A 26920-nucleotide genomic window follows, 5' to 3' on the forward strand; every position below is an offset into this window, starting at 1 on the left:
TAGAGAGCCAAAAAATAATAATCTAGAAAAGAGAATTCCACTTCCAATGACTAAATCCACCTCCCCAAATACGATATGCCATACCCTGTATGACACTGATTAACACTGTCAACAAACATTCCCTTCGCCTCTGTAGTTCACAGTTATTTTACTACCAGTAAGATGTGCAAAGAGAACCACACTGACCTAGACAAAGAGCTGGCACCAAAGGAACCCACGTTGCAGAACATGGGGCTTGTTCCTGGATTGGAGCCAGTGTTTAGCAAGAGATTTCTGTCTGGTGACCGTGCTGCTGCAGCAATTGGCTGTGATGTGGCTGTCAGACTGGCAAATGGGTTTTCATCTCTGGTCTGAGTGGACATCATTAGCACTTCCATTAAAATCTGGCCAATCAAGTCCTTAAAATCGGAGAACACTGTTGGAAAGGCAGAATAAAGAACAGGTTACACACAGTTCGAACACAGGTTACACAGCCCTTGAATAAGCCAGCTGACCCCGAGTGGTTCGATGCAGTATATCCTGGATTAGATTCTGGAATGGTAAAAGGATATTAGTAGAAAACCTGGTGCAACCTAAATAAAGCCTTGTGTTTAGTTAGTAGTAATTTCTTAGTTTTGACAAATGTACCATGGTTATATAAGATATTAACGTCAGGGGAAACTGGGTAAAGTATATACAGGAACTCCCTGCACTAACTGAAACTATTCCAAAATTAAAAGTTTATTAAAAAGAAAGTTGGGGTACAGTCATTGAGAGTTACCACTGATGTATATTAATTGTAAAAAGAAGCTACTCCCAACTATAGAGGTTACTTTATTATACTACAAATGCAACTGGGTTAATATTTCTTAGTCTAGATATGTTTTATAGATAGTAATAAAACTATTAAGTCCAAGGTTCAAAAGATCTTATGAAGGGTCCAATATCTAGTCACCATGTGGCTTTCAGGAGCAAATGCTACATTCTAGCTTCCTCCTTATTCTTTGCAGCTCCCAGTTGATTTACTGTTGGTCTTTAGATACATTTTAAATACCACTAAACAAAAGTTTTAATTCATGGAAATTTTATCTCATTTGGTTATTCAAAATTGCCACTTACATGTGTAAGACAGATTTGAGAATCTTAAGATTTATAATAACAAGTAGCAGAGTTTCAAATACATGGTCTGCTCCATTAGCAGAGTTAATAAGTAAAATCAGAAATAGTTTTATCTATCCTCCAGAAATACAAAGGACTTTTTTTTCCCCTCCTCAGAAGATAGGCAGCACAGAAAAGAGAAAGGCGATCTCCTTGATATTCAAGCATCCATTTAAAATCTATCTATTGAGGGACTCTTTTATGCAAGATATCCTTCTAGGGATACATCAATGAGTAAAACAGATAAAAATCCCTACCATGAGGGAGGTTACATTCCAGTGATAGGCCAAAAAAACCACTCCAGCACACCTCCCATACCTCTTCTGCGTTCCAAATGACTGCTGTAAAGAAAAAGGATAGTGCCCTATGATGCTGATATCTTGCTAAGAGTTTTATTATTTTGTTACAAGCTTGGCCTCTTAAAGTTGAATATCAGAAACACAGCAAAATGTCATTATGTTCTATCTTGCTAAGCAATTTAACCTAATAGACCAATTCCACCGTCTATACATGGCTTCATAGGAACTTAAAGCAGGTATAGCTCATACAGAACACTTCTCTCAGGATCCCTGGAGACCACCCACTATATCTATACTTCATAAGAGGAGGTAAGGCCAGGCTCGGTGGCTCAAGCCTATAATCCCAGCACTTTGGGAGGCTGAGGCGGGCGGATCACGAGGTCAAGAGATCGAGACCACCCTGGCCAACATGGTGAAATCCTGTCTCTACTAAAACTACAAAAATTAGGACAGGCACGGTGGCTCATGCCTGTAATCCCAGCACTTTGGGAGGCCAAGGCGGGTGGATCATGAGAACAGGAGATCAAGACCGTCCCGGCCAACATGATGAAACCCTGTCTCTACTAAAAATACAAAAATTAGCTGGGTGTGGTAGCGCATGCCTGTAATCCCAACTCAGGAGGCTGAGGCTGGAGAATCGCTTGAACTCAGGAGGTGGGGGTTGCAGTGAGCTGAGATTGTGCCACTGCACTCCAGCCTGGTGCCAGAGCAAGACTCTGTCTCAAAAAAAAAAAAAAAACTACAAAAATTAGCTGGGCGTGGTGATGCGCGCCTGTAGTCCCAGCTACTCCGGTGGCCGAGGCAGAAGAATCGCTTGAACTCGGGAGGCAGAAGTTGCAGTCAGCTGAGATCATGCCACTGCACTCCAGCCTGGTGACAGAGTGAGATTCCATCTCAAAAAAAATAAATAAATAAAGAGGAGGTAATGCTCTAAGCACCTTCTTACTACAAAGAGAAAAACTCCAACCCTGAGAAAATGGAGACCATTAACTTATTTACATAGTATTGTAGAAATCATGGAAATGAAAAATAAGTTATCGATAAGATCAGTGGAAAGGGAAGAAAGTGGCTAAACAACTGTGTCCTCATCAAGAAGTATCCCTGTCATCAAAAATACAACCCAAGAGCAAGATGGAGTGAACGTGGATAACAAAGGGCAAAGATCTCACATCTTATTTTCTTGTCGAGTACTCTGCAGTAAGACTGCTGAGCTAGATTCCTACCTTCTTTTGGGTTCTGCTTAAACTGTGCAGAAAGAGAAGAAAGAAAGATGACATCTCTGTCCCGGTCCTTCCAAGAGACACGGAAGATCTTACAGACCAGCTGTAAGGCCTGCTCTTCAGACACTTCAGGGCCCGAGGAAGGCTCCTGGTGAAGAAGATTTGCAGGTTAACTTCAAATAAGAGGTATGAGTTAAGTATTTCAATAGGAATACGTTATTCTGATTTAATTCATTATTAGTGACGATATTTTTAAAATGCATGAAACCATTCACCCACTGATTAGGGGAAAAGTAAGCCTATTCCTATAACATCAAAGTTACAACATCTAAGTCTCATGAGCTTACAATACAATCTATGGGGAGCATAAAAGAGCAAAGATGGCCGGGCGTGGTGGCTCACACCTGTAATCCCAGCATTCTGGAAGGCCAAGGCCAGTGGATCACCTGAGGTCAGGAGCTCAAGACCAGCCTGGCCAACATGGTGAAACCCTGTTTCCACTAAATATACAAAAATTAGCCAGGCGCAGTTGCAGGCGCCTATAATCCCAGCTACTCGGGAGGCTGAGGCAGGAGAATCGCTTGAACCCAGGAGGCGGAGGTTGTGGTGAACTGAGATCGCACCCCTGTACTCTAGCCTGGGCAACAGAGTGAGGCCCTGTCTGAAAAAAAAAAAAAAAAAAAAAAGAGCAAAGGCATTATCAAAAGTCACCAAGGAAAAATATGTGAGAGGATGTACATATCCTATCTATTTACTTTTCTGAATTCCACAGGACCAGGTTAACACCCTAGGTGCATGACCAATTTTCCTCCAGGAATTTTTCAAAAACGTAACATTTCTTATTACATACCACCACAGATAAAATAGCATATAAAAAAGAAATTTGTAAATATTAAAGAACTATACAAAATAAAGCACTGCACCACTAGGAGGCTACAGTGCAACTTCTTATTTTTTCTTTTTTTTGTTTGTCTTTTTTATTTTTGTTTACAGTGCAACTTCCAATAATCATTAACATGTGTTGCTAAAGGATTCCTAATAATTTGCTAAACAGAAAGTGATGTAATTATCTATATTAATACACACACACACACACACACCCTAAATGCAGAGCACTAAGCTCAGGTGATATTCAAATATAAAGGCTTCATGTTTTCCAAAACCTTCCACTTGCTACTAGATTCTACATATTCTTGCTTCGATTCCCAGTCATTTTCCTCAGAATACTGCTAAAGATGTGACGATCTACTTGCTTAAAAGCAAAAGACCAGGCCGGGTGCGGTGGCTCACGCCTGTAATCCCACACTTTGGGAAGCCAAGGCAGGCGGATCATGAGGTCAGGAGATCGAGACCATCCTGGCTAACACGGTGAAAACCCATCTCTACTAAAAATACAAAAAATTAGCTGGGAGTGGTGGCGGGTGCCTGTAGTCCCAGCTACTTGGGAAGCTGAGGCAGGAGAATGGTGTGAACCTGGGAGGCGGAGCTTACAGTGAGCCAAGATCGCACCACTGCTCCAGCCTGGGCGACAGAGCGAGACTCTGTCTCAGGAAAAAAAAAAAAAAAAAAGCAAAAGACCACAAAAAGAATTCTAATTTGCTCTAAATTAGTTCCTATTACAACCTAAATTTACTGTAAAATCATGGCCCTGAACCAAAAACAGATGGATATTATCAGATCAAAGGACTGAGTTACACTTCCATGAATAAGGGTAATCTAGGTTATTCGTTTTTCCTCAAAAGAATAAAAATAATCACCTGCCTAGGACTTCCTGATTTCGGGTGGCCCTACTCTAACAGACTCTACAGATACAAGACATGAAATGTGTTTATTTCTATTACCTGTACCAAGGGCTTCATCGCTTACCAACCTTATCACTGAGGCTCCGCTTTTCTCTTCGATCATTTTCATCAACCTCCATGTTTTCAATTCCTGAATCCACATCCACCTGGGACATGCTTAAAGTACAAAAGACAAATAAGCCTTTTACCTTTCATAAATCCGCACAATGTCACTGTAGCTGCTGGGTGAGAAAATGTTTTAAAATATCAGTTAAATCAATCAGGAAAGCAAAATGATACTGGTCCATCTTTTTTCTTATTAATTTTTAAGAGTTCTTCATAAATTAGGATCTAAACAATTTGTCTCTTATACATGTTGAAAATATTTTTCCTAAGTTGTCATTTTCTTGGGCTTACTTTTTAAAAGTATATCATTGGCCGAGTGCAGTGGCTCACGCCTGTAATCCCAACACTTTGGTAGGCCAGCGCAGGTGGATCACCTGAGGTCGGGAGTTCGAGATCAGCCTGACCAACATGGAGAAACCCCATCTCTACCAAAAATACAAAATTAGCCAGGCGTGGTGGCACATGCCTGTAATCCCAGCTACTCGGGAGGCTGATGCAGGAGAATCACTTGAACCTAGGATGCAGAGGTTGCGGTGAGGCGAGATCGCACCATTGCACCCCAGCCTGGGCAACAAGAGCGAAACTCCTTCTCAAATAAATAAATAAAAGTATATCATTAAAGTAGGTTATCTATATATAGTATTTTAAAATAACATAAAATTCAACCAGGCCAGGTATGTTGGCATGCGCCTATGGTCCAAGCTACCTAGGAGGCTGAAGCTGGAGGATCACTTTAGCCCAGAAATTTGAGGCTGTATGCACTATTACTGTGCCTGTGAATAACCACTGTATCCCAGCCTGGACAGCATAGCAAGACTCCAGCTCTAAAAAAAATTAAATAAACATTTTTTAAAATTTAATTAAGAAAATAGGCTGGGCACGGTGGCTCATGCCTGTAATCCCAGCACTTTGGGAGGCCGAGGTGGGCAGATCACAAGGTCAGGAAATCAAGACCATCCTGGCTAACATGGTGAAACCCCATCTCTACTAAAAAATACAAAAAATTAGCCGGGCGTGGTGGTGGGCACCTGTAGGCTCAGCTGCTCGGGAGGCTGAGGCAGGAGAATGGCCTGAACCCGGGAGGCGGAGCTTGCAGTGAGCCAAGATCGCACCACTGCACTCCAGCCTGGGCGACAGAGCGAGACTCCGTCTCAAAAAAATAAAAAATAAAAATAAAAAATTTAATTAAGAAAATAAAAAACTCAACTGAAGTCTTATTACAAAAACTGGTTAAGTACATATCATTTACCCTCAATTAAACAATTGCCCTAGCACCATTTACTGGAAAGATCATCCTTTTTACATTAATATGAAATCTCCTATGTCACGTGTCCAATTTTCATTAATGAGTGGGTCTATTTCTGGAGACTCATTACTCTTCTGTTAGACAATTTGTCTGTCCCTGGCCAATACCACTTTGTCTTAATTACTAAAACCTCACAAATCTTGATATCTGCTAGGTCAATGTCTCCACTTTATTCTTCTACTTTAAGAGGCCTTAGCTATCCTTGGCTCTTTCCTCTTCTACACATACTTAGGAATCAGCCTGAGGAATTCCTTAAAAACCCTCCTGGGATTTTGACCAAAATTTTTTTCACTCTTAAGAGATCAAATTGGGAAGAAGTAACATAATTATATTACTGAGTTTTCATTACTCTCCAAGTATTAAGATCTTCTTTAAGGTCTATCAATAAGCTTTAATAATTTTCTTTATAAAAATTTTATACTTCTTTTGCTAAATTTATTCCTAGGTACCATATGTTAATACTTTTTAATGAAATTGTGAATGGCACCTTTTTAAAAATTACGTCTTCTAACTTTTTGTTGTTGGCAGACAGAAATGCAACTGATTTTAAATATACACTTCTTATAAGCAACTTATTTATTTATACATAGAAAGTTTACATGTAAATAATTTTTTTTTTTTTTAGACAGAGTCTTGCTCTGTCACCCAGGCTGTAGTGCAGTGGTGCCATCTTGGCTCACTACAACCCCTGCCTCCCAGATTCAATCTCCTGCCTCAGCCTCCCAAATAACTGGGATTACAGGCACACGCCACCACGCCCAGCTAATTTTTTTTGTATTTTTAGTGGACATGGGGTTTTACCATGTTGGCTAGGCTTGTCTCGAACTCCTGACCTCAAGTGATCTGCCTGCTTCAGCCTCCCAGAAGTGCTGGGATTACAGGTGTGAGCCACTGTGCCCAGCCAACATGTAAATAATTTATCTGCAAATTATTACTGTTGTTTCTTGCATTCCAATCCTTACTTGTTTTACTGCACTGCTAAATACAAGAAGAAATAGCAGTCATCCTTGTTCTTATTGCTGATTTTACAGAAAATGATGCTAACTTCTCACCACTGAATAGGAGAGTTGCCGTAGTTTTTTGGTAGATGCCCTTTATATTAGTTAGAGTAAGACAGGCTATACTGTAGTAACACATACACTCTGAAATCTTAGAGGCATAACACTGTAAGGATTTAGTTCTTGCTTACACAATGTCTGATGAGAGTGAAGCATCCTTACTCCATCTTTAATCTATGTCATCTGCAATACACAGCCTCCAAGGTCACTGGAGCAAGAGAAGAGAGGGACGGAGGAGGAACATCGGCTCAACTGCCTTCATCTAAAAGTGACACATGTCACTCTAGTTCATAGTCTACTGGACAGAACTAGTCACTGGCCCCAGTCTAACTGTAAAAGAGAATGGGAAATTCTGGGGAGCATGTGGAATATTTGGTGAACTTTGTCTGTGCCACACTGTGAGTTTAAAGATACTCCTTTCTGTTCCTCATTTTCTTATTATCATGAATTAATGTGGAATTTTATCAAACTCTTGCAGCTACCAACATTATAAGGATTTTCTTTTTAACATACAATATGGTAGATGATATTTATAGATTTTCTAATATCAATGCATCCTTGCATTCCTAAAGTAAGCCTAAATTGATCATGATATATTTATATTATATTGTATTATTTTAAAGCAAACGTAATTGAAATATAAGACACCTGTAATCCCAGCACTTTGGGAGGCTGAGGCGGGTGGATCACTTGAGGTCAGGAGTTTGAGGCCAGCCTGGCCAATATGGTGAAATCCCATCTCAACTAAAAATTCAAAAATTAGCCATGTGTGGTGGCCTATGTCTGTAATCCCAGCTACTCGGGAGGCTGAGGCAGGAGAATTGCTTGAACCCAGCAGGCGGAGGTTGCAGTGAGCCGAGATCGTGCCACGGCATTCCAGTATGGGAGACAGAGTGAGACTCCATCTCGAAAAAAAATAAGGATAAATGCTTGAGGGAATGGACACCCAATTTTCCATGATGTGTTATTTATTTATTACTTTTTTTGAGACAAAGTCTCACTCTGTTGTCCAAGCTGGAGTGCAGTGGTGCGATCTCAGCTCACGCAACCTCCACCTTCCAGGTTCAAGCGACTCTCCTGCCTCAGCCTCCAAAGTAGCTGGGACTACAGGTACACGCCACCAGGCCCCGCTAATTTTTGTATTTTTAGTAGATATGGGGTTTCGACATGTTGGCCAGGCTGGTCTCCAACTCCTGAACTCAAGTGAACACCTGCGTCGGCCTCCCAAAGTGCTGGGATTACAGGCATAAGCCACTGCTCCCGGCCTGATTTTTTTAAATAATATATTTCAAACCAGTACAGAAAAAAATGTGGAGTAAGAGTGAGTGGAAGGAAATCTCTCCAACTCTCTATTCTCCCTTTTTGATGTTTAGATATATCCTGGACCCCTGTTGTCTTTTTTTCCTTTTTTAAAGCTGAACATCTGCATTCACTATAATTTTAATGTTCTACCCAGAAATTTCAATCCTAGGTACACTTCAGGAGAAACCAAGGACTCTGTCCTCTGTATCTCTAAACATCTTTTATATTTTTCATCTGCTTTGTTCTTTGTGGTACATTCTGGGTAATTTCTTCAGCTCTTTCAGTTCGTCAATTCTTTCTTCAGCTATGTCTAACCCCTCTTTAACTCTTACAGCAAGTTCTCAATGTAAATTACCTTTTCATTTCTAGATATTCTATTTGGTTATTATTATTATTATTATTATTATTTTTTGATGCAGAGTCTCACTCTTGTCACCCAGGCTGGAGGGCAGTGGTGTGATCTCAGCTCACTGTAGCCTATGCCTCCCAGGTTCAAGTGATTCTCCTGCCTTAGCCTCCCAAGTAGCTGGGGCTACAGGCATGCAACACCACACCCAGCTAATTTTTCTACTTTTAGTAGAGACAGGGTTTCACAATGTTGGACAGGTTGGTCTTGAACTCCTGGCCTCAAGTGATCCATGTCTGTGTTTCCCAAAGTGCTGGGATTACAGGCGTGAGCCACCACGCCCAGCCCCTTACTCATACTTTTAATTCTTTTTCTTTTTTTGAGATGGAGTCTCACTCTATCGGCTAGGCTGGAGTGCAGTGGCACAATCTTGGTTCACTGCAACCTCCGCCTCCTGGGCTCAAGTGATTCTCCCGCCTCAGCCTCCCCAGTAGCTGAGATTACAGGCGCCTGCCACCAGGCCCAGCTAATTTTTTGTATTTTTAGTAGAGACAGGGTTTCCAGGTTGGTCTTGAACTTCTGACCTCAAGTGATCCACCTGCCTCGGCCTCCCAAAGTGCTAGGATTACAGGCATGAGCCATCGAGCCCGGACTTAATTCCCCTTTTCATCTGTTTAGCCCACTGACACGAACCAAGGACACTGCTTGAGGGGAGAGGAGCCAGGTCCAAGGAGTCTGACTTGCTCAACCATGAAAGGAATCAATACCTCAGCCACTCTTACCACCCATTTTTGGCACATATGCAACACAGGAGGGCTCTTTCAAGACACCCTGATCCTTATGAAGCAAATAGGGTATTTGGCTTACCTGTCTGAAGTATTACAAACTTTTAAATTTCACTACTCAGTAAAAGTTTTAGGGAGAGGCATATGCTTGCCAACTTTATATTTACAAAATGAGAACAGATGTTTTTTTTAACTGACTACACCATTATTTCATAAAAGACATTTAATACATAAGTATAGTGGGCCACGCACAGTGGCTCATGCCTGTAATCCCAGTCCTTTGGGAGGCCGAGGCAGGAAGATCTCTTGAGGCCAGGAGTTTGAGACCAGCCTGACCAACAGGTGAAACCCTGTCCCTACTAAAAATACAAAAATTAGCCAGGCATGGTGGCACATGCCTGTAATCCCAGCTACTCAGGTGGCTGAGGCAGGAGAATCACTTGAACCTGAGAGGCGGAAGTTGCAGTGAGCCATGATTGCACCATTGCACTCCAGCCTGGGCAACAGAGTGAGACTCTGTCTCAACAACAACAAAAGTATGAAGCACATTTCTGAATAATACAAAATCTTTAAATTTAATACATTTGACACTAATTTGCTAAGGACTGGCATGGGTCTCTAGCTGGCATTTCTGACTACGGACTACAGGCTAAAGTGAATGGATCTTTCTCTTCCCCTAAATAAAAGAGCATATTAGAAAACTGGCTTCATTTTACCTTTTCTCACATGAGACACCATCGATATCCATGCTCTGAGAACGTGAGAGAGACTGAGATTGCGTTTCAAGGCTATTAGAGGGCGAGCTGCTGAGAGAACTGACTCCTTCACTGCTCTGGCTTCGATGGGCTACTCCTAAACAGAAAACACAGGAAGGATGAAGCCCCATGTGAAATAATGTTCAAGTTATTTGTGACAGCAACAGTAAACACGCACAATCTGCAGTCACACCATCATGACATTGCAGCAACCGAGGTATTTCTATCAGAAGATTATATAAAAAGCTGGAAACAATAATAAAATCATAGGAACATTACTAAGAAATCATAAGTTATCAATATACTTCATATGAGGTCAGTAACAGAGCTACACCTAATGCCTAAAACTCACCCCTCATCACCTCTCTTGCACCAATTCAAACTATGGTCCACAAATACAAATTAGAAATACAAATTAACTTCCATGATAGTCCAGAAAAATCCTCGGAATGCACCCAAAAGAAGATATATAATAAACCAGGCCAATGTAGTGGCTCATGCCTGGAATCCCAGCACTTTGGGAGGCTGAGGCAGGTGGACCACCTGAGGTTTGGAGTTCGAGATTAGCCTGGACAACATGGTGAAACCTCATCTCTACTAAAAATACAAAAATTAGCTGGGCGCCTGTAATCCTAGCTACTCAGGAAGCTGAGGCAGGAGAATCCTTTGAATCTGGGAGGAAGACGTTGCAGTGAGCCAAGATCACACCACTGCACTCCAGCCTAGGCGACAGAGCGAGACTCCATCTCAAAAACACAAAAGGATATATTAATAAACCTATAGAAAAATGTGTGATAAAGCAAGTATAATAAAACATTAATGAGGCTGGGTGTGGTGGCTCACGCCTGTAATCCCACCATTTTGGGAGGTCGAGGCGGGTGAATCACAAGGTCAGGAGATCGAGACCATCCTGGCTAACATGGTGAAACCCTGTCTCTACTAAAAATACAAAAAAATTAGCTGGGCATGGTGGCAGGCGCCTGTAGTCCCAGCTACTTGGGAGGCTGAGGCAGGAGAATCGCTTGAACCTGGGAGGCGGAGGTTGCAGTGAGCCAAGATCACGCCATTGCACTCCAGCCTAGGCAACAGAGCGAGACTCTGTCTTAAAAAAAAAAAAAAAAAAGTTAATGATAGAATCTAGATGGTGAGTATAAGGGTGTTCCCTGCAAAATTCTCTCAACTTTACTGTATGTTTACAATTTTTATAATAAAATGTTGAAAAAAATATGAGTGGACTCAACAATGTCCTTTGATATAGATCGATCCATTTATTGATTGAACACCTTAGTGGAAATTAAAAACCTGACACTTTGTTGCCCTCACAGAGCTGACAGTACAGTGAAACTGTAGTCACTAGTACAGGGACAAATGATTTCTCACAGCAATTTCCCATCAATGTCTTTAAAATCATGTTTTACATTGAAATTTTAAAAATTACTTTAACTCTATGAATATCTTCCTATGAAAAAAGAAGAATGTTTACCCAGGCATTTGCAAGTACTTTAAAATATATATACCTATGGTGCTGAAAAGGAAAATGACACGTTTAAAAAAACCATTGGCTGGGCACGATGGCTCATGCCTGTAATCCCAGCACTTTGTGGGGCCGAGGAAGGCAGATCATTTGAGGTCAGGAGCTCGAGACCAGTGTGGCCAATGTGGTGAAACCCTGTTTCTACTTAAAATACAAAAATTAGCTGGGTGTGGTGGCACACTCCTATAATCCCAGCTACTTGGGAGGAGAATCGCATTAACTTGGGAGGTGGAGGTTGCAGTGAGCCAAGATCGCCCCACTGCGCTGTAGCCTGGGTGACAGAGCAAGACTCCATCTCAAAAAAAAAAAAAAGTATGAAAAAAGAAAACAGAGAAACTTGAGTTACCCGTTGTAGTGAAAACAATTACTGAATACGAATAAATACAATTTTAACCCTTCCAGCATTCTATGAAAGTAAACTTGCCACCTTTTAATGCTTCTCTTCATTGAAGAATATTACAAAACATTTATCCATTCCTGAAAGCAGTTCTTCACATGTACTAATTTATTAAAACTTCTGCAGGACTTATGAAGGAAATAAACTAAATTTTCTCTCTTTCTAAGACTCAAGTAAAATACACAAGGCATCTACTGTAGTGAGAATTCTGAAACAAGTTCACAGAATACAGTAAAACTTTTGATTCATTAATTTCAGGAAATATAACCCAAAGTAAGCCCTGAAAAAATACTTATTGAAGGAATAAATAATACAGCATCATAGGGTTCTTAGGAGAATATTATTTTACCTATCACAATTAAAGGCCAAGTAACTTTTTAGTTAAAATTAATCAATAATAAACTTCAATGATCATTATGGTAGCAAATAAGCAGGCTTTAAAATTTCTACCCTACAAAACAAGTTATAAAATTAAACACATAATTACAAATTGTTTTAAAAAACTGTATCTGTAGCATAGTATAGTATGTGTACAATAATACTGTAGTAATATAGCTCCAGTGTATATCACATAGTGTAACACACTGCATTTGTAATATTTTTATAAGGCATCAAAGAGATCATCTGAATTTATTTTTTCCTGCATCTTCCACATGATCTTCACATTTCGGATCAAGTGGGGCAATTCTGCAAAAATTTATCATGTATACAAGTGCTCCTCAATCTCTAAACACCAGGGGACTCCATTCCTTCTTTTCTTTCTTTTTTTTTTTTTTTGAGACAGAGTTTCACTCTTATTGCCCAGGCTGGGGTGCAATGGCACGATCTCAGCTCAAAGCAACCTCCGCCTCCCGGGTTCAAGCAACTCTCTTGCCTCAGCCTCCCGAGTAGCTGGGATTACAGGCATGCGCCACCACGCCCAGCCAATTTTCGTACTTTTAGTAGAGATGGGGTTTAACCATGTTTGTCAGGCTGGTCTTGAACTCCTGACCTCAGGTGATTCACCTGCCTCAGCCTCCCAAAGTGTCAGGATTACAGACACAAGCCACGGTGCCCGGCCTCCTTATTTTCTTTTAAGAGATGGGTCTCAGCCAGGCGCAGTGGCTCACGCCTGTAATCCCAGCACGAGGCAGGTGGATCGTGAGGTCAGGAGTTCGAGACCAGCCTGGCCAATATGGTGAAACTCTGTCTCTACTAAAAATACAAACATTAGCTGGGCGTGGTGGCATGCACCTGTAGTCCCAGCTACTCGGGAATCTGAGGCAGAAGAATCGCTTGAACCTGGGAGGCGGAGGTTGCAGTGAGCCAAGATCGTGCCACTGCACTCCAGCCTGGGTGACAGAGCAAGATTCTGTCTCAAAAACAAAACAAAACAAAAGATATGGGTCTCACTATGTCGCCCAGGGCTGGAGTGCAGGGGTGTGATCCTAGTGCACTGTAGCCTCAACCTTCTGGGCTCAAGGGATCCTCCTGCCTCAGCCTCTGAGTAGCTGAAACAAAGAGCATATGCCACCATAACCCATTTCTCTCCTTTCTTAAATTTAAAATACTGATGGTCAGTCGTGCCTCACATCTGTAATCCCAGCACTTTTGGGGAGTCGAGGAGAGAGGATCACTTGAGGCCAGGACTTTGAGACCAGCCTGGGCAACACAGAGACCCTGTCTCTACAAAATACTTAAAAAATTAATCAGGCAGTCCGGGCGCAGTGGCTCACACCTGTAATCTCAGCACTTTGAGAGGCCAAGACGGGTGGATCACTTGAGGTCAGGAGTCCAAGACCAGCCTGACCAACATAGTAAAACCCTGTTTCTACTAAAATACAAAAATTAGCCTGGCACAGAGGCGGGAGCCTGTAATCCCAGCTACTAGGGAGGCTGAGTCAGAAGAATCGTTTGAACCCAGGTGGTGGAAGTTGCAGTGGGCCAAGATCGCACCACTGCACTGTGGCCTGGGTGACAGAGCAATACTCCATCTTAAAAAAAAATAAAAATTAGGCATGGTGGCATGCACCTGTAATCTTAGCTACTTCAGAGGGTGAGGTGGAAGGATTGCTTGAGCCCAGGAATTAGAAGCTGCAGTGGGCTATAATCATACCACTGCACTCCAGCATGGGCAACAGAGGGGTCTTTTTTAAGACCCTGTGTCAAAAAAAAAGCACACTCACAAAAACCTGATGGTGTCTTTGATTTTATTTAGAAATCAATGTGAATTAAATATTGCAACTGAAAACACATCAAATCAATAGTACAAAATCTCACTCTGTTTTCAAACCTCACACGCTCTCTTGTCCTCATGCCCTCTCCCACCCCAAACTTGAGGAATCATGGTCAGGAAGCCAAGTCTCAAGGAATACGGGTTTTTTCTTCCTTCATCTTCACAAAGCCAGATATTAAAGAATTAAAAAACGAACATAATCTGCTGTAACTCTCTCTTAGAAGATGAATAAACTCCCCACATATCAACTATAGAACAAATCTTCCACAAGTGAGGTGTGTAACACAGAATGGAGAAAGCTATGTCTGCTTCAGGAAACAGGAATTACCAAGCTTCCAGGCGGCAGTATCCAACTTCTATAACTGAGAAGAGTTTGCTAAAGGAAATTACGCATTCTATGTGGGAAGATCAGAACATCAAAGGACATAAAAATTTCATGTCTGTAAGACTTTCTCCTAGTATTGTAATATTTCCTGAATGATGTTCCCTTTCAAGTACAAACTAGACCAAATATCTACCTTTAACTTGTAACACTAGGCCTGTTCCAGTATTACACACACACACACACACACACACACACACACAAATGCATAGGCTTCTAAATTCCACCATAAAAAGAGCACAGAATTGTCAAAAGGGTCCTTGAAACCTCAATAAAAGGTCAAGTGTGGTGGCTCACACCTGTTCTTCCGACAGATTGGGCGGTCGAGGCAACAGGATCGCTTGATCAAGACCAGCTTAAACAACATAGTGAGACACCATCTCTACAACATATTTTTTAAAAAACCAAAACGCCTCAATAAATCTGTTTTGTTGGGGGCATTAGTCTTAAAGGTAATGGCCAACCATCTTCCCTCCTCTTTTACAGATAAGAATATCTAGGTCTACAGAGTCTAAAAACTTCCCTTAGGACCTTTTGGCCAGTTAGAAACACAGCAAAGAGTAAAACACAGGTCTCAGCCAGGCATGGTGGCTCACGCCTATAATCCCAGAACTTTTGGAGGCCAAGGTGGAGCGGATCACTTCAGTCCAGGAATTCAAGACCAGCCTGTGCGACACAGGGAGACTCCGTCTCTGTGAAAAATACAAAAATGAGCCGAGCGTGATGGTGTGTGCCTGTAGTCCCACCTACTCAGGAGGCTGAGGGGGGAGGGTCACCTGAGCTCAGGAGGCTGAGGCTGCAGTGAGCCGCAATGGCACCACTGCACTTCGGCCTGGGTCACGAAGTGAAACTCTGCCTAAAAAAAAAAAAACAAAACACACAGGCCGCCTGATTCCTAACATAATGCTGTAATTCCTTTACTCCAGACTGCTGAACAGTCCTTTGGATCAAAGATTTTAAAACAAAGTTACATGTTTTATACACTCAAAAATTACAAAAGCAACCAGGCGTGGTGGCTCATGCCTGTAATCCCAGCACTTTGGGAGGCCGAGGTGGGCAGATCAAGGAGTTCGAGACCAGCCTGGCCACCATGGCGAAACCCTGTCTCTATTAAAAATACAAAAAAAAAATTAGTCAGACGTGCTGGTGCACGCCTGTAATCCCAGCTACTCGGGAGGCTGAGGCAGGAGAGTTGCTTGAACCTTGGAGGCAGAGGTTGCAGTGAGCCGAGATTGAGCCACTGCACTCCAGGATGGAAGACAGAGTGAGACTCCGTCTCAAAAAAAAAAAAAAAACTACAAAAGTAAAACTTAAAAATAATTAGGTTTATAAAAGGAGTCATTCATTCCGTTAATCAAAATCCTAAAGCTTATTTATATAGATCTTGACAATGAATTAAGCTAAAGCATTAATATTCACGGAAAATACAAAGTATACTTGCACTTTATTTGGCCAACACCAAGTCCCACCCCTGAAAACTTTTTTTTTTTTTTCCAGAGACATGGTCTCAGTGATACCTGGGCTGCGGTACAGTGGCAAGACAATAGTTCAAGGCAGCCTGGAACTTGGGCTCAAATGATCCTCCTGCCTCAGTCTTCTGCCTCAATGCTGATTATAATAAACATACTCTATTTCATAGAGCAGACTGACATTTTGTTAGCAGCTAATTTCCTGATAAAAACATTTTGTTCTTGGCTGAGCACGGTGGCTCATGCCTGTAGTCCCAGCACTTTGGGAGGCCAAGGTGGGCAGAATACGAGGTCAAGAGATCGAGACCGTCCTGGCCAACACGGTGAAACCCTGTCTCTACTAAAAAATACAAAAATTAGCTGGGTGCGGTGGCACATGCCTGTAGTTTCAGCTACTCGGGAGGCTGAGGCAGGAGAATCACTGGAACCCGGGAGGCAGAGGTTGCAGTGAGCCGAGATCGCGCCACTGCACTCCAGCCTGGGCCACAGAGAGAGATTTCATCTCAAAAAAAGAAAACATTTTGTTCTTGTGACTAAACAAAAAGAAAGTGGGCTGGGTATGGTGGCTCACCTGTAATCCCAACACTTGAGCCCAGGAGGTTAAGACCAACCTGGGCAAAATAGAGAGACTCCGTCTCTACAAATAATAAAAAAATTAGTTGGGCATGGTGGTGCAAGCCTGTGGTCCCAGCTACTCAGGAGACTGAGGTAGGAGGATCACTTGAGCCCAGAGGTCAAGCTTGCAGTGAGCCATGATTGCATCACTGTCCCCCAGCCTGGGTGACAGAGGGAGAACCTGTCTCAAAAATAATAATAAAATAATAAAATATGGTCAGGCACGGTGGCTTACACCTGTGATCCCAACACTCTGGGAGGACAAGGCAGGTGGATCAGCTGAGAAGTTCAAGACCAACCTGGCCAACATGGTGAAACCCCGTCTCTACTAAAAATACAAAAATTAGCTGGGCATGGTGGCGGGCACCTGTAATCCCAGCTACTCAGGAGGCTGAGGCAGGAGAATTGCTTGAACCCGGGAGGCGGAAGTTGCAGTGAGATTGCACCACTGCACGCCAGCCTGGGCAACAGAGTGAGACTCCGTCTCAAAAAAATAAAATAAAATAAAATTAAAAAACAAATAAATAAAATAAAATGACATTTCAAGTCTGTGAAGAACAACAATGGTATCTTAAATACTGGGATAAGAAAACCAACAGCCCGAATTAGAAAATCACTTTGATCTTCATATTTACAAGATAGAATATTCCTCTCCTTAGTGTCAAAAGGCAGAATCATGCATAGAATCGTGCGCCTGGAGTCAGTAGACCAGGACTGCTCCTTGGAGAACTGGCTGATTTCCAGGGCTGGAGCAGGAAAAATCCAAGATAAGTCTAGAGCATCATACAGTGCTAGAAAGACAGTGCTCAAAAAAATAAAAGAAGAGGCATGTCAAATGGACCAAGGATCCAGCTTGAAAGAGCTCCCATGGTCAAAGCTGGAATAATTCCTGTAAAATAAGTAATGTTGCTACTGAAATCATAACCCAAAGTATAAAATAAATGTGTGTGAGTTCATACTGATCTAAGAGACTAAATACATAACAGGGGAGAAGGGATAAGTTTTCCTTATAGAATTCCAGATTACATATGTACTTCCCCACTCCAGTAGGTCAAGTTTAATTCCCACCCCTTAAGTGTGGGATGGACTTAGGAACTCGATAACAAAGAACTGAATATGGAAAGGGAAAAATACTAAGTTTAAGTGGAGAAACATGGCCAGCACTAACTCAAGCATGTGATGATGTTTAACAGCACCAAGGACATCATGTGGATATTACATACCCCTGAAACGATATGATGGGAAGGGCACTTCACCTGTGTGACATAATCTTCCCCAAAACCCACAACCCCAGTCTTATCATGAGGAAAACACCAGACAAAGCCAAATTAAGGGACATTCTACAAAGTAATGACTAGTATTCAAAACTGTGAAGATCATGAAAACAGAACTGAGACACTGTTGTAAACCAATGGAGACTAAGGAGACTCATGTTTAGTTTAGTTAAAATCATATCCAGGCTAATTCCTTAGTTTTGACAAATGAACCAGATATTAACATTAGGGGAGACTGGATGAAGGGTACACAGGAATCCTGTATACTATCTTCATAACTTTTTTATACATTGAAAGTTAGTCCAAAATAAATGTTTATTTTACAAAGAAACTAGGACTGGACCCCGGTTCCATTATTTCTAGTTTTGTAATCTTAAGCAAGTCTTCTTACTTAATATTTTTACCTATTCTCTGGTAATACTGGCATCTGTGCAGCCTACTTCATAGTTCTACTTTGAGGAGCCAATGAAAAAAACCAAAGTGAACGTGTTTACAAGTTCTATAGATACACGTGTATGCATCAGACGAGAACAGAATGAGAAATCAGGGCAAACTCCAGTGTAAAGAACAGACTTGCCTTGTTACCACAACATCTGCTCTGGTCTTGTCCACTTTTAGCATATCTAAGTACTAAAAAAGAGAGGGGGAGGCCAGGTGTGGTGGCTCAAGCCTGTAATCCCAGCACTTTGGGAGGCCGAGGCGGGAGGATCACTTGAGGTCAGGAGTTTGACACCAGCCCGGCCAACATGGTGAAACCATGTTGTCTACTAAAAATACAAAAATTAGCCGGGTGTGGTGGCACATGCCTATAGTTCCAGCTACTCGGGAGGCTGAGGCACAAGAATCGCTTGAACCTGGGAGGCAGAGGCTGCAGTGAGATCATGCCACTGCACTCCGTCCTGGGCGACAGAGTGAGACTACATCTCAAAAAAAAGAGAAAAGAGAGAGGGAACCTTATCCCACCACTGTTGAATGACTTTTCCCTCTCAACCTATCATTTCAAATAATCACACAAGTGTAATTCCTATGGATCCACTGATGCTTCTATATTGACATGACATTACTTGTTAAAAACAACTCACAATGAATAAACAAATGTAAATTATAATCCACCTAACTCTTATAGCTAAAAAGGATATATGCATATAACTGGATTTTGAGTCCCCCCTTACTTCATTTATCTCTACATCCAAGGTCACTTCCTCTCCCCTGCACCCCTCCCTGATAACTAAGAATACATTTCACAGTGCATATTTAATAGTCACTGAATACTTTGGGAGGCCAAGGCGGGTGGATCACCTGAGGTCAGGAGTTCAAGACAAGCCTGACCAACATGGCGAAACCCTGTCTCTGCTAAAAAGTACAAAAAATTGGCCAGGCGCGGTGGCTCATGCCTGTAATCCCAGCACTTTGGGAGGCCGAGGCGGACAGATCACGAGGTCAGGAGATCGAGACCATCCTGGCTAACACGGTGAAACCCCATCTCTACTAAAAATACAAAAAATTAGCCGGGCGTGGTGGTGGGCGCCTGTAGTCCCAGCTACTTGGGAGACTGAGGCAGGAGAATGGCGTGAACCTGGGAGGTGGAGCTTGCAGTAAGTGGAGATTGTGCCACTGCACTCCAGCCTGGGGGACAGAGCAAGACTTCGTCTCAAAAAAGAAATAAAAAATAAAAAATAAAAAAAATTAGCTGGACGTGGTGGTGGGTGCCTGTAATCCCAGCTACTCAGGAGGCTGAGGCAGGAGAATTGCTTGAATCCGGGAGGCAGACGTTGCAGTGAGGCAAAATTGCGCCACTGTACTCCAGCCTGGGGAACAGGGAGAGATTCTGTCTCAAAGAAAAAAAAAAGTCACTGAACACAGGAGGGCTTTGAGGATATTTTCTAAATTTATGGTGGCCGCATCAAATGGATGCTGTTAGTGAACTCTGTACTTGTTCTTAGTACCTCAGTTTCTCTATAAAATGATAGAACTGATGTTTAAAAAAAAAGAACCTCTAACCCTTTACAGTTGCATTAAAGTTATAAATGATGTGTTGCTATTTTTTGAAAACCATGCTGCATAGTTTACAATAACAAATCCAAATACTCCATTATGCGTCCCCTGTCAAAACAGTGACAAATTTTATAAACAAAAGAGAAACTGAACCACACAACCTTGGCTGGTGAACATTTTCTGACCCTTCACAAAGGCTTTCCCCTCAGGTCAGGGTTGAACTAGTCTCTTCCATCTACCACATTCAGGGAGCCTCGGGAAGATGTGTCACTTGATTAAACAGAACCGCCTGAAGTCAAGAGGCCTGAGGCCACGAGGTGACAAGTCATTTTCATTCTTTAGGATCACAATATTTCCTGTCACTAGGAGAAGGAGAAGGGAACAAAGGAGTTTTGCTTCACTAAGGATAGGGGATGGGTATGGTGACAGGCCAGGGTGTGGCTCAGTCCACTTCAGGGGACGAATCCTGCCAAACCTGAGCAATGTCCACTTGCTGGAGGCTGGCTAGGGCTTAATGTTAAGGCTCTCCAGGTATGAACATTCAACTCTAGGTGTTAAAAGTGACAAATTCTTCTGAATCCAAAGATTTCAAAATCTTAACTTTTTCTTAAACTTACTTCCCTTGGATTCCAACTGGAAACTGGAGAGAGGCCGGGTACAGTGGCTCATGCCTGTAATCCTAACACTTTGGGAGGCCGAGGCAGGGGGATCGCTAGGCCCCAGGAGTCTGAGACCAGCATCACCAACATGGTGAAACCCTGTCTCTACTAAAAATACAAAAAAAAATTAGCCAGGAATGGTGGCGGGCGCTTGTAATCCGAGCTACTCGGGAGGCTGAGGCAGTAGAATTGCTTGAACCTGGGAGGTGGAGGCTACAGTGAGCCAAGATTGTGCCACTGCACTCCAGCCTGGGCGACTGAGCAAGACGACATCTCAAAAACAAAAAAAAAAAAAAAAAAGAAAGAAAGAAAAAAAGGAAAACTAAAGGGAGATGGTGAAGAAAACTCCCAGTGTAGTCCCAAATCAATGCAGTCAACCCTACTACTTCCTGGATACCTACTATGAGCTCAACAGATAAAAGAGAAACACAAGATCGTTTTTTTTTTTTCAGAGCTTTCAATCTAGTTTGGAAGACAAGACAAACCCACCCAAAACTAAGAGTTGTTTGTATGGCACAATCTCTACTGGTTATAGGCCTTTTGGGGTGAATATGTTGACTGGGACAGCAACAGAGAACATGCTCTGAAAATCAAGATAGTGAATTACATGAAGAGGGTGGAACATGATGACAGAGCACCTTGCAAGCCCTCGGATTAGATTATAATTGGAAATAAGGAGACGAGGAAGGCTTTCAAGCAGGTGAGTGACATGTGTTATCTCTCCTCCTAAGCCATAAGATCCTTAAGGGACAGGAACCCATGGTATAGAAACCACTCTCACACACAGTATTTGCCCCTGTGCCTTTGTTAGGCTTGGGCACATGACAAAGGCCATGCAGTACCGCGGCACAGTTCACATCCCACTTTGTGGGGAGAGTGCTAGTGGGCAGTTTGGAGTCAGAAGCAGGCAGCTGGTAAAACTACAAGCACAGCAGAGGTTGCAGGACCAGGTTAGCAAAAATGGGGAAGGGGGTGGGGGCTGCAGATAGGGAAAAGTGCAAGAATCAACCCCAAGTCAAAACAGGAAGTGTATTGATTCCCAGCACTGCACACTTCACAAGAACAAGATATCATCAGCACTTTAACCAGATTTATAAAGTAATTAGTATGACCCTAGGAATAATGCTGTAAGATAAAGCCCAGAACTAATAAAACATACCCCTTTGGTGGCCCAAAGGCCACTCCAATTCGAGGAAGTACCCATGCCAGCATAGGACACACCTGTTCCAACTCAGAATTAAAATGTATAAGCAAAAAGCAAAGGATTTCAACCTCGTCTAGGAGCCTCCTGAACTCAGTAGCCTTTTAGGGGTCCTGCTGCAGCCCTCAGGCCTTGGGACTTCTGTCTGAGCCTCTACCTCTAGCCAGCTGGTTAACCACCCTCGAATTCTCTCTTTCTCCCAAGCTCTGGACCAAGTAGAAGAGAGAGAAAAAAAAAAGATTTTAATATAGCAATCAATGATAGGACCAAAGTTAGAATTTCATTGTCATTGTGGATAGCATTCTTAACCAAAGACAACTTACCATAAAAGAATGGCTTTGATCTTGTTGACATTCCTACAGATGTACTAATAAGCAATCATAGTGTTCATTAAAGACTCAAAATTGGAGAAGGAAAATGAGGGGAAATCGAAGATGACTGCTCCAGCCCTGCCTTGCATCAATCATTGGCAAGTCCATTCTTGCCCCAGGACCTTTGCATCTGTTTTTCTTCTGTCTGCAAAGATTGCCCCACAGATATCCACTTGGTTTGCTTACTCACTTCATTCAGGCCTCTGCTAAAAATGTCACATTCTTCTAGAACCAGAAATACCATTTGACCCAGCAATCCCATTACTGGGTATATACCCAAAGGAATATAAATCATTCTACCATAAAGACACATATACACGTACGTTTACTGCAGCACTATTTACAATAGCAAAGACATGGAACCAACCCAAATGCCCATCGATGATAGACTAAAAAAAGTGGTACATATACACCATGCAATACTATGCAGCCATAAAAAAGAATGAGATCATGTCCTTTGCAGGGACACGGATGAAGGTGGAAGCCACCATCCTCAGTAAACTAACACAGAAACAGAAAACCAAACACTGCATGTTCTCACTCATAAGTGGGAGTTGAACAATGAGAACACAGGGACACAGGGAGGGGAGCAATGCACTGGGGCCTAATAGGGGGAGGGTGGGGTCAAGGGGAGGGAGAGCATTAGGACAAATACCTAATGCATGAGAGGCTTAAAACCTAGATGACGGGTTGATAGGTGCAGCAAACCACCATGGCACATGTGTACCTATGTAACAAACCTGCACGTTCTGCACATGTATCCCAGAACTTAAAGTAAAAAAAAAAAAAAAAAAAAAAGTCGCCTTCTTAATAGGACCTACAGTGATTATGTACACACCCCCAGTGGTATCTATGCCAACATACAGCTCTCTTTCCCTCTATAATTACAATCATCTGAAAGATTTTATGGTTTTGTTTGTTTTTGTTTTTTGAGACAGAGTCTCACTCTGTTGTCCAGGCTGGAGTGCATGGCACAATTTCAGCTCACTGCTACCTGTACTTCCCAGGTTCAAGTGATTCTCATGCCTCAGCCTCCCCAGTAGCTGGGCCTACAGGTGCGCACTACCACACCTGGCTAATCTGTGTATTTTTTTTTGTAGAGGTAACGTCTCGCTATGTTGTCCAGGCTGGTCTTAAACCCCTGGGTTCAAGCGATCCTCCCACCTAGACCTCCCAAAGCACTAGGATTACAGGCATGAGCTGCCATGCCCAGCTGGGTATTTAAATTGTTTTCTCTCACTAAAATGTAAGCCACATAGCCTACAACAGAACCTACTGGATAGGGAGATTTAAATAAATATGTATTAAGTGAAGCCTATGTGAATTTAGAGCATTCAATAAATCAGTGTAACAACCAACATAAACAAACATATAAAATAGATAAAACATATCAAGCAAATTTGCAGGGATAAGAATAGGCCAGGAACAGTGGCTCACGCCTGTAGTCCCAACACATTGGGAGGCCAAGGTGGGAGGATCACTTGAGTCCGGAGTTCAAAACCAACCTGGGTAACATAGTGAGAACTCGTCTGCACAAATAATTTAAAAATTAGGATGGACGTGGTGGCAATCCCAGCACTTTGGGAGGCCAAAGTGGGCAGATCACCTGAGGTCAGGAGTTCGAGACCAGCCTGGCCAACATGGTGAAACCTTGTCTCTACTAAAAATACAAAAATTAGGTGGGCGTGGTGGCCGGTGCCTGTAATCCCAGCTACTTGGGAGGCTGAGGCAGGAGAATTGCTTGAACCCAGGAGGCGGAGGTTGCAGTGAGCCGAGATCACGCCATTACACTCCAGCCTAGGTGACAAGAGCGAAACTCCATCTCAAAAAAAAAAATTAGCTAGGCATGGTGGCGTGTGCCTGGAGTCCCAGCTACTTGGGAGGTTGAGGTAGAAGGATCACTTGAGCCTGGGAAGTTGAGGCAGCAGTGAGTAGAGATTCCACTGCTGCACTCCAGCCTGGGTGACAGAGTGGGACCGTCTCAAAATAAAACATAAAAAAACCAATTATAATAGGATATGGAAGGATGTTGTTCCCTGTATTATATAAAGGAATAATACTGTTGTTTTGCCAGGCACGGTGGCTCACACCTGTAATCCCAGCACTTTGGGAGACCGAGGTGGGTGGATCACCTGACATCGGGAGTTTGAGACCAGCCTGACCAACATAGAGAAAGCCTGTCTCTACCAAAAATACAAAATTAGCCAGGCATGGTGGTGCAGGCCCATAATCCCAGCTACTCAGGAGGCTGAGGCAGGAGAATCGTTTGAACCCAGGAGGTAGAGGTTGCGGTGAGCCGAGATCGTGCCATTGTACGCCAGCCTGGGCAACAAGAGCGAAACTTCGTCTCAATAGTAATAATAATACTGTTGTTTTTAAAAAGTAGAATTTTAAAAAATATATAAAACGTTATTATTTATGACAGTCAACATTCTGTACAATAGATCACTAAAGCTTTTTCCTCTGATCTAACTGAAATTTTGTACCCTTTGATCAACATCTCCTTCCTCATCCACCCCCATTCCCCAGCCTCTGGTAACCGCCACTTACTCTCTATTTGTATGAGTTCAACTTTTTAAGCTCCCACATATGAGTGAAAACATGCAATATTTGCCTTTCTGTGCCTGGCTTATTTCACTTAGCGTGGTGTCTCCCAAGTTCATCCATGTTGCCACAAATGACAGAATTTCTTTATTTTTGAAAGCTGAATAATATTCCATTGTGGATACATACCACAGTTTCTTTTCCCATTCATCTGAGGATGGATTATTTAGGTTGCTTCCCTATCTTGGCTATTTGGAATAATGCTGCAATGAACATGAGTGCAGGTATCTCTTCAGAATATGAATCTAATTCCTTTGGATATATACTCAGAGTGGGAATGCCAGATCATATGGTAGCTCTATTTTTAGTTTTCTGAAGGATCTCCATATTGTTTTGTAAAATGGCTATATAAATTTACACTCTCACCAAGGTAGAATTTTCTTTCTTTCTTTTTTTTTGAGATGGAGTCTCACTCTCAACACACTGGAGTGCAGTGGTGGGATTTTGACTCACTGCAACCTCTGCCTCCTGGGTTCAAGTGATTCTCCTGCCTCAGCTTCCAGAGTAGCTAGGATTACAGGCACCCGCCACCATGCCCAGCTAATTTTTGTATTTTTAGTAGAGACAGGGTTTCACCATGTTGGCCAGGCTGGTCTCAATCTCCTGACCTCATGATCCCCCCATCTCAGCCTCCCAAAGTGCTGGGATTACAGGTGTGAACCACCACACCCAGCCAGTAGAATTTTCAATCAGATAAATGCCTGTGTGAAAATCCTCCAAAAAAATCAACAATGCATAGCCGGGAGCCTGAGAAAGTGACTATTTGTGGCTGTTCTCTGTCAAGTACAGGACACCAGCATCTGCACCTCTTCACAACTTCATGCCCTCATGCTAAACAGTGAGCCCCTGGAGGCCCCTGAAACTTATCCATCCTGCATCCCTAGCTCTCAATACAGTGCCCAACAGACAGAAGCCATTTATTAACTATTCAAGTGCATGAATGGAAGCAGGATGAAGACCATTTGAGTCAACATGTTAAAGAATAATTTTAAGTTAAATAATCATTAAGTAGGTTAAAAACTAGCAGGCAAAGAAAAGAAAGAAATTCTGTTTCTGAGCCAGACCCCAGAACTAGCCCAGAGGCCAAATATATCATGTGGCTTCTCACTAGTTCCAAAGAGGCCCCACTGTTCATTTCTGCTCCCAGAGCAGAGGATCTTTACCTGTGGTCCACAGATGGAAACAAATGTCAAGGGGCTGAAGCAGTTTGACTAGTTGCTAAGTCTTTCATTTAAATCATTAATAAAGAAGCATATAAATAACTATATTACAATCTTTAAAATATGTTGATAACTATATTCCTATATAATTGTGTAATCCTATTTTATTATACACATTTAAAAGTAAATTTTGAGGTCAGGTGCGGTGGCTCACACCTGTAATCCCAGCACTTTGGGAGGCTGATGGAGGAGGATCACTTGAGGTCAGAAGTTCAAGACCAGCCTGGCCAACATGGTGAAACTCCGTCTCTACTAAAAATACAAAAAAATTAGCTGGGTGTGGTGGCGCATGCCTGTAATCCCAGCTACTCAGGAGGTTGAGGCAGGAAAATCACTTGAGCCCGGGAGGCAGACTACGCCACTGCCCTCCAGGCTGGGCGACAGAGCGGGACTCCATCTCAAAAAATAATAATAAAAGTATATTTTGAGAAGCCAATCAAAGGCTTTCCCAGTTTGCCAAAGGGAATCATGGAATGAAAACAACTGAGAACTCCACACCTGTAATCCCAACACTTTGAGAGACTGAGGCAGGAAGATCGCTTGAGGCCAGGAGTTCAAAACCAGCCTAGGCAACATAGTAAGACTTCATCTCTACAAAAAAAAAATTAAAAAATTAGCCAGCCATGGTGGCACGCACCTGTAGTCCCAGCTACTTCTGAGGCTGAAGCAGGAGGACCACTTAAGCTCAGGAGTTTGTGGCCGCAATGAGCTATGGTCGCACCACTGTACTCCAGCCTGACTTTGTCTTAGAAAAACAAAAATGAAACCTGCCAGCTCCAGAGAGTATACAGGCAACTGGAAGACCTATTCCACTAGACCTAATAATCCTGTCAAGATGAAAATGGTTGATAAAGGATCTGTTGGGGAAC

General features: G+C 42.5%; 1 protein-coding gene across 4 annotated transcripts in view; it reads right to left on the bottom strand.

Moving 5' to 3' along the window:
- The window catches only part of UBE4B (ubiquitination factor E4B), a 148326-nt gene that overhangs the window by 75541 nt on the left and 45865 nt on the right, over positions 1 to 26920 (bottom strand). For 2 of the 4 annotated variants that reach the window (XM_054556655.2, XM_063715149.1), the window contains exons 3-7: positions 10077 to 10212; positions 4527 to 4614; positions 2660 to 2804; positions 1395 to 1478; positions 187 to 415 (exon numbers count right to left, since the gene is read on the bottom strand). In XM_054556655.2, the coding sequence (XP_054412630.1) occupies positions 187 to 415; positions 1395 to 1478; positions 2660 to 2804; positions 4527 to 4614; positions 10077 to 10212 (682 nt within the window). The remainder of the gene's footprint in view (positions 1 to 186; positions 416 to 1394; positions 1479 to 2659; positions 2805 to 4526; positions 4615 to 10076; positions 10213 to 26920) is intronic. The other 2 variants (XM_024253272.3, XM_054556663.2) reach the window with 1 other exon arrangement.

This window comes from Pongo abelii, chromosome 1 (genome assembly GCF_028885655.2).
Source record: "Pongo abelii isolate AG06213 chromosome 1, NHGRI_mPonAbe1-v2.0_pri, whole genome shotgun sequence".
Lineage (NCBI taxonomy): Eukaryota > Metazoa > Chordata > Mammalia > Primates > Hominidae > Pongo > Pongo abelii.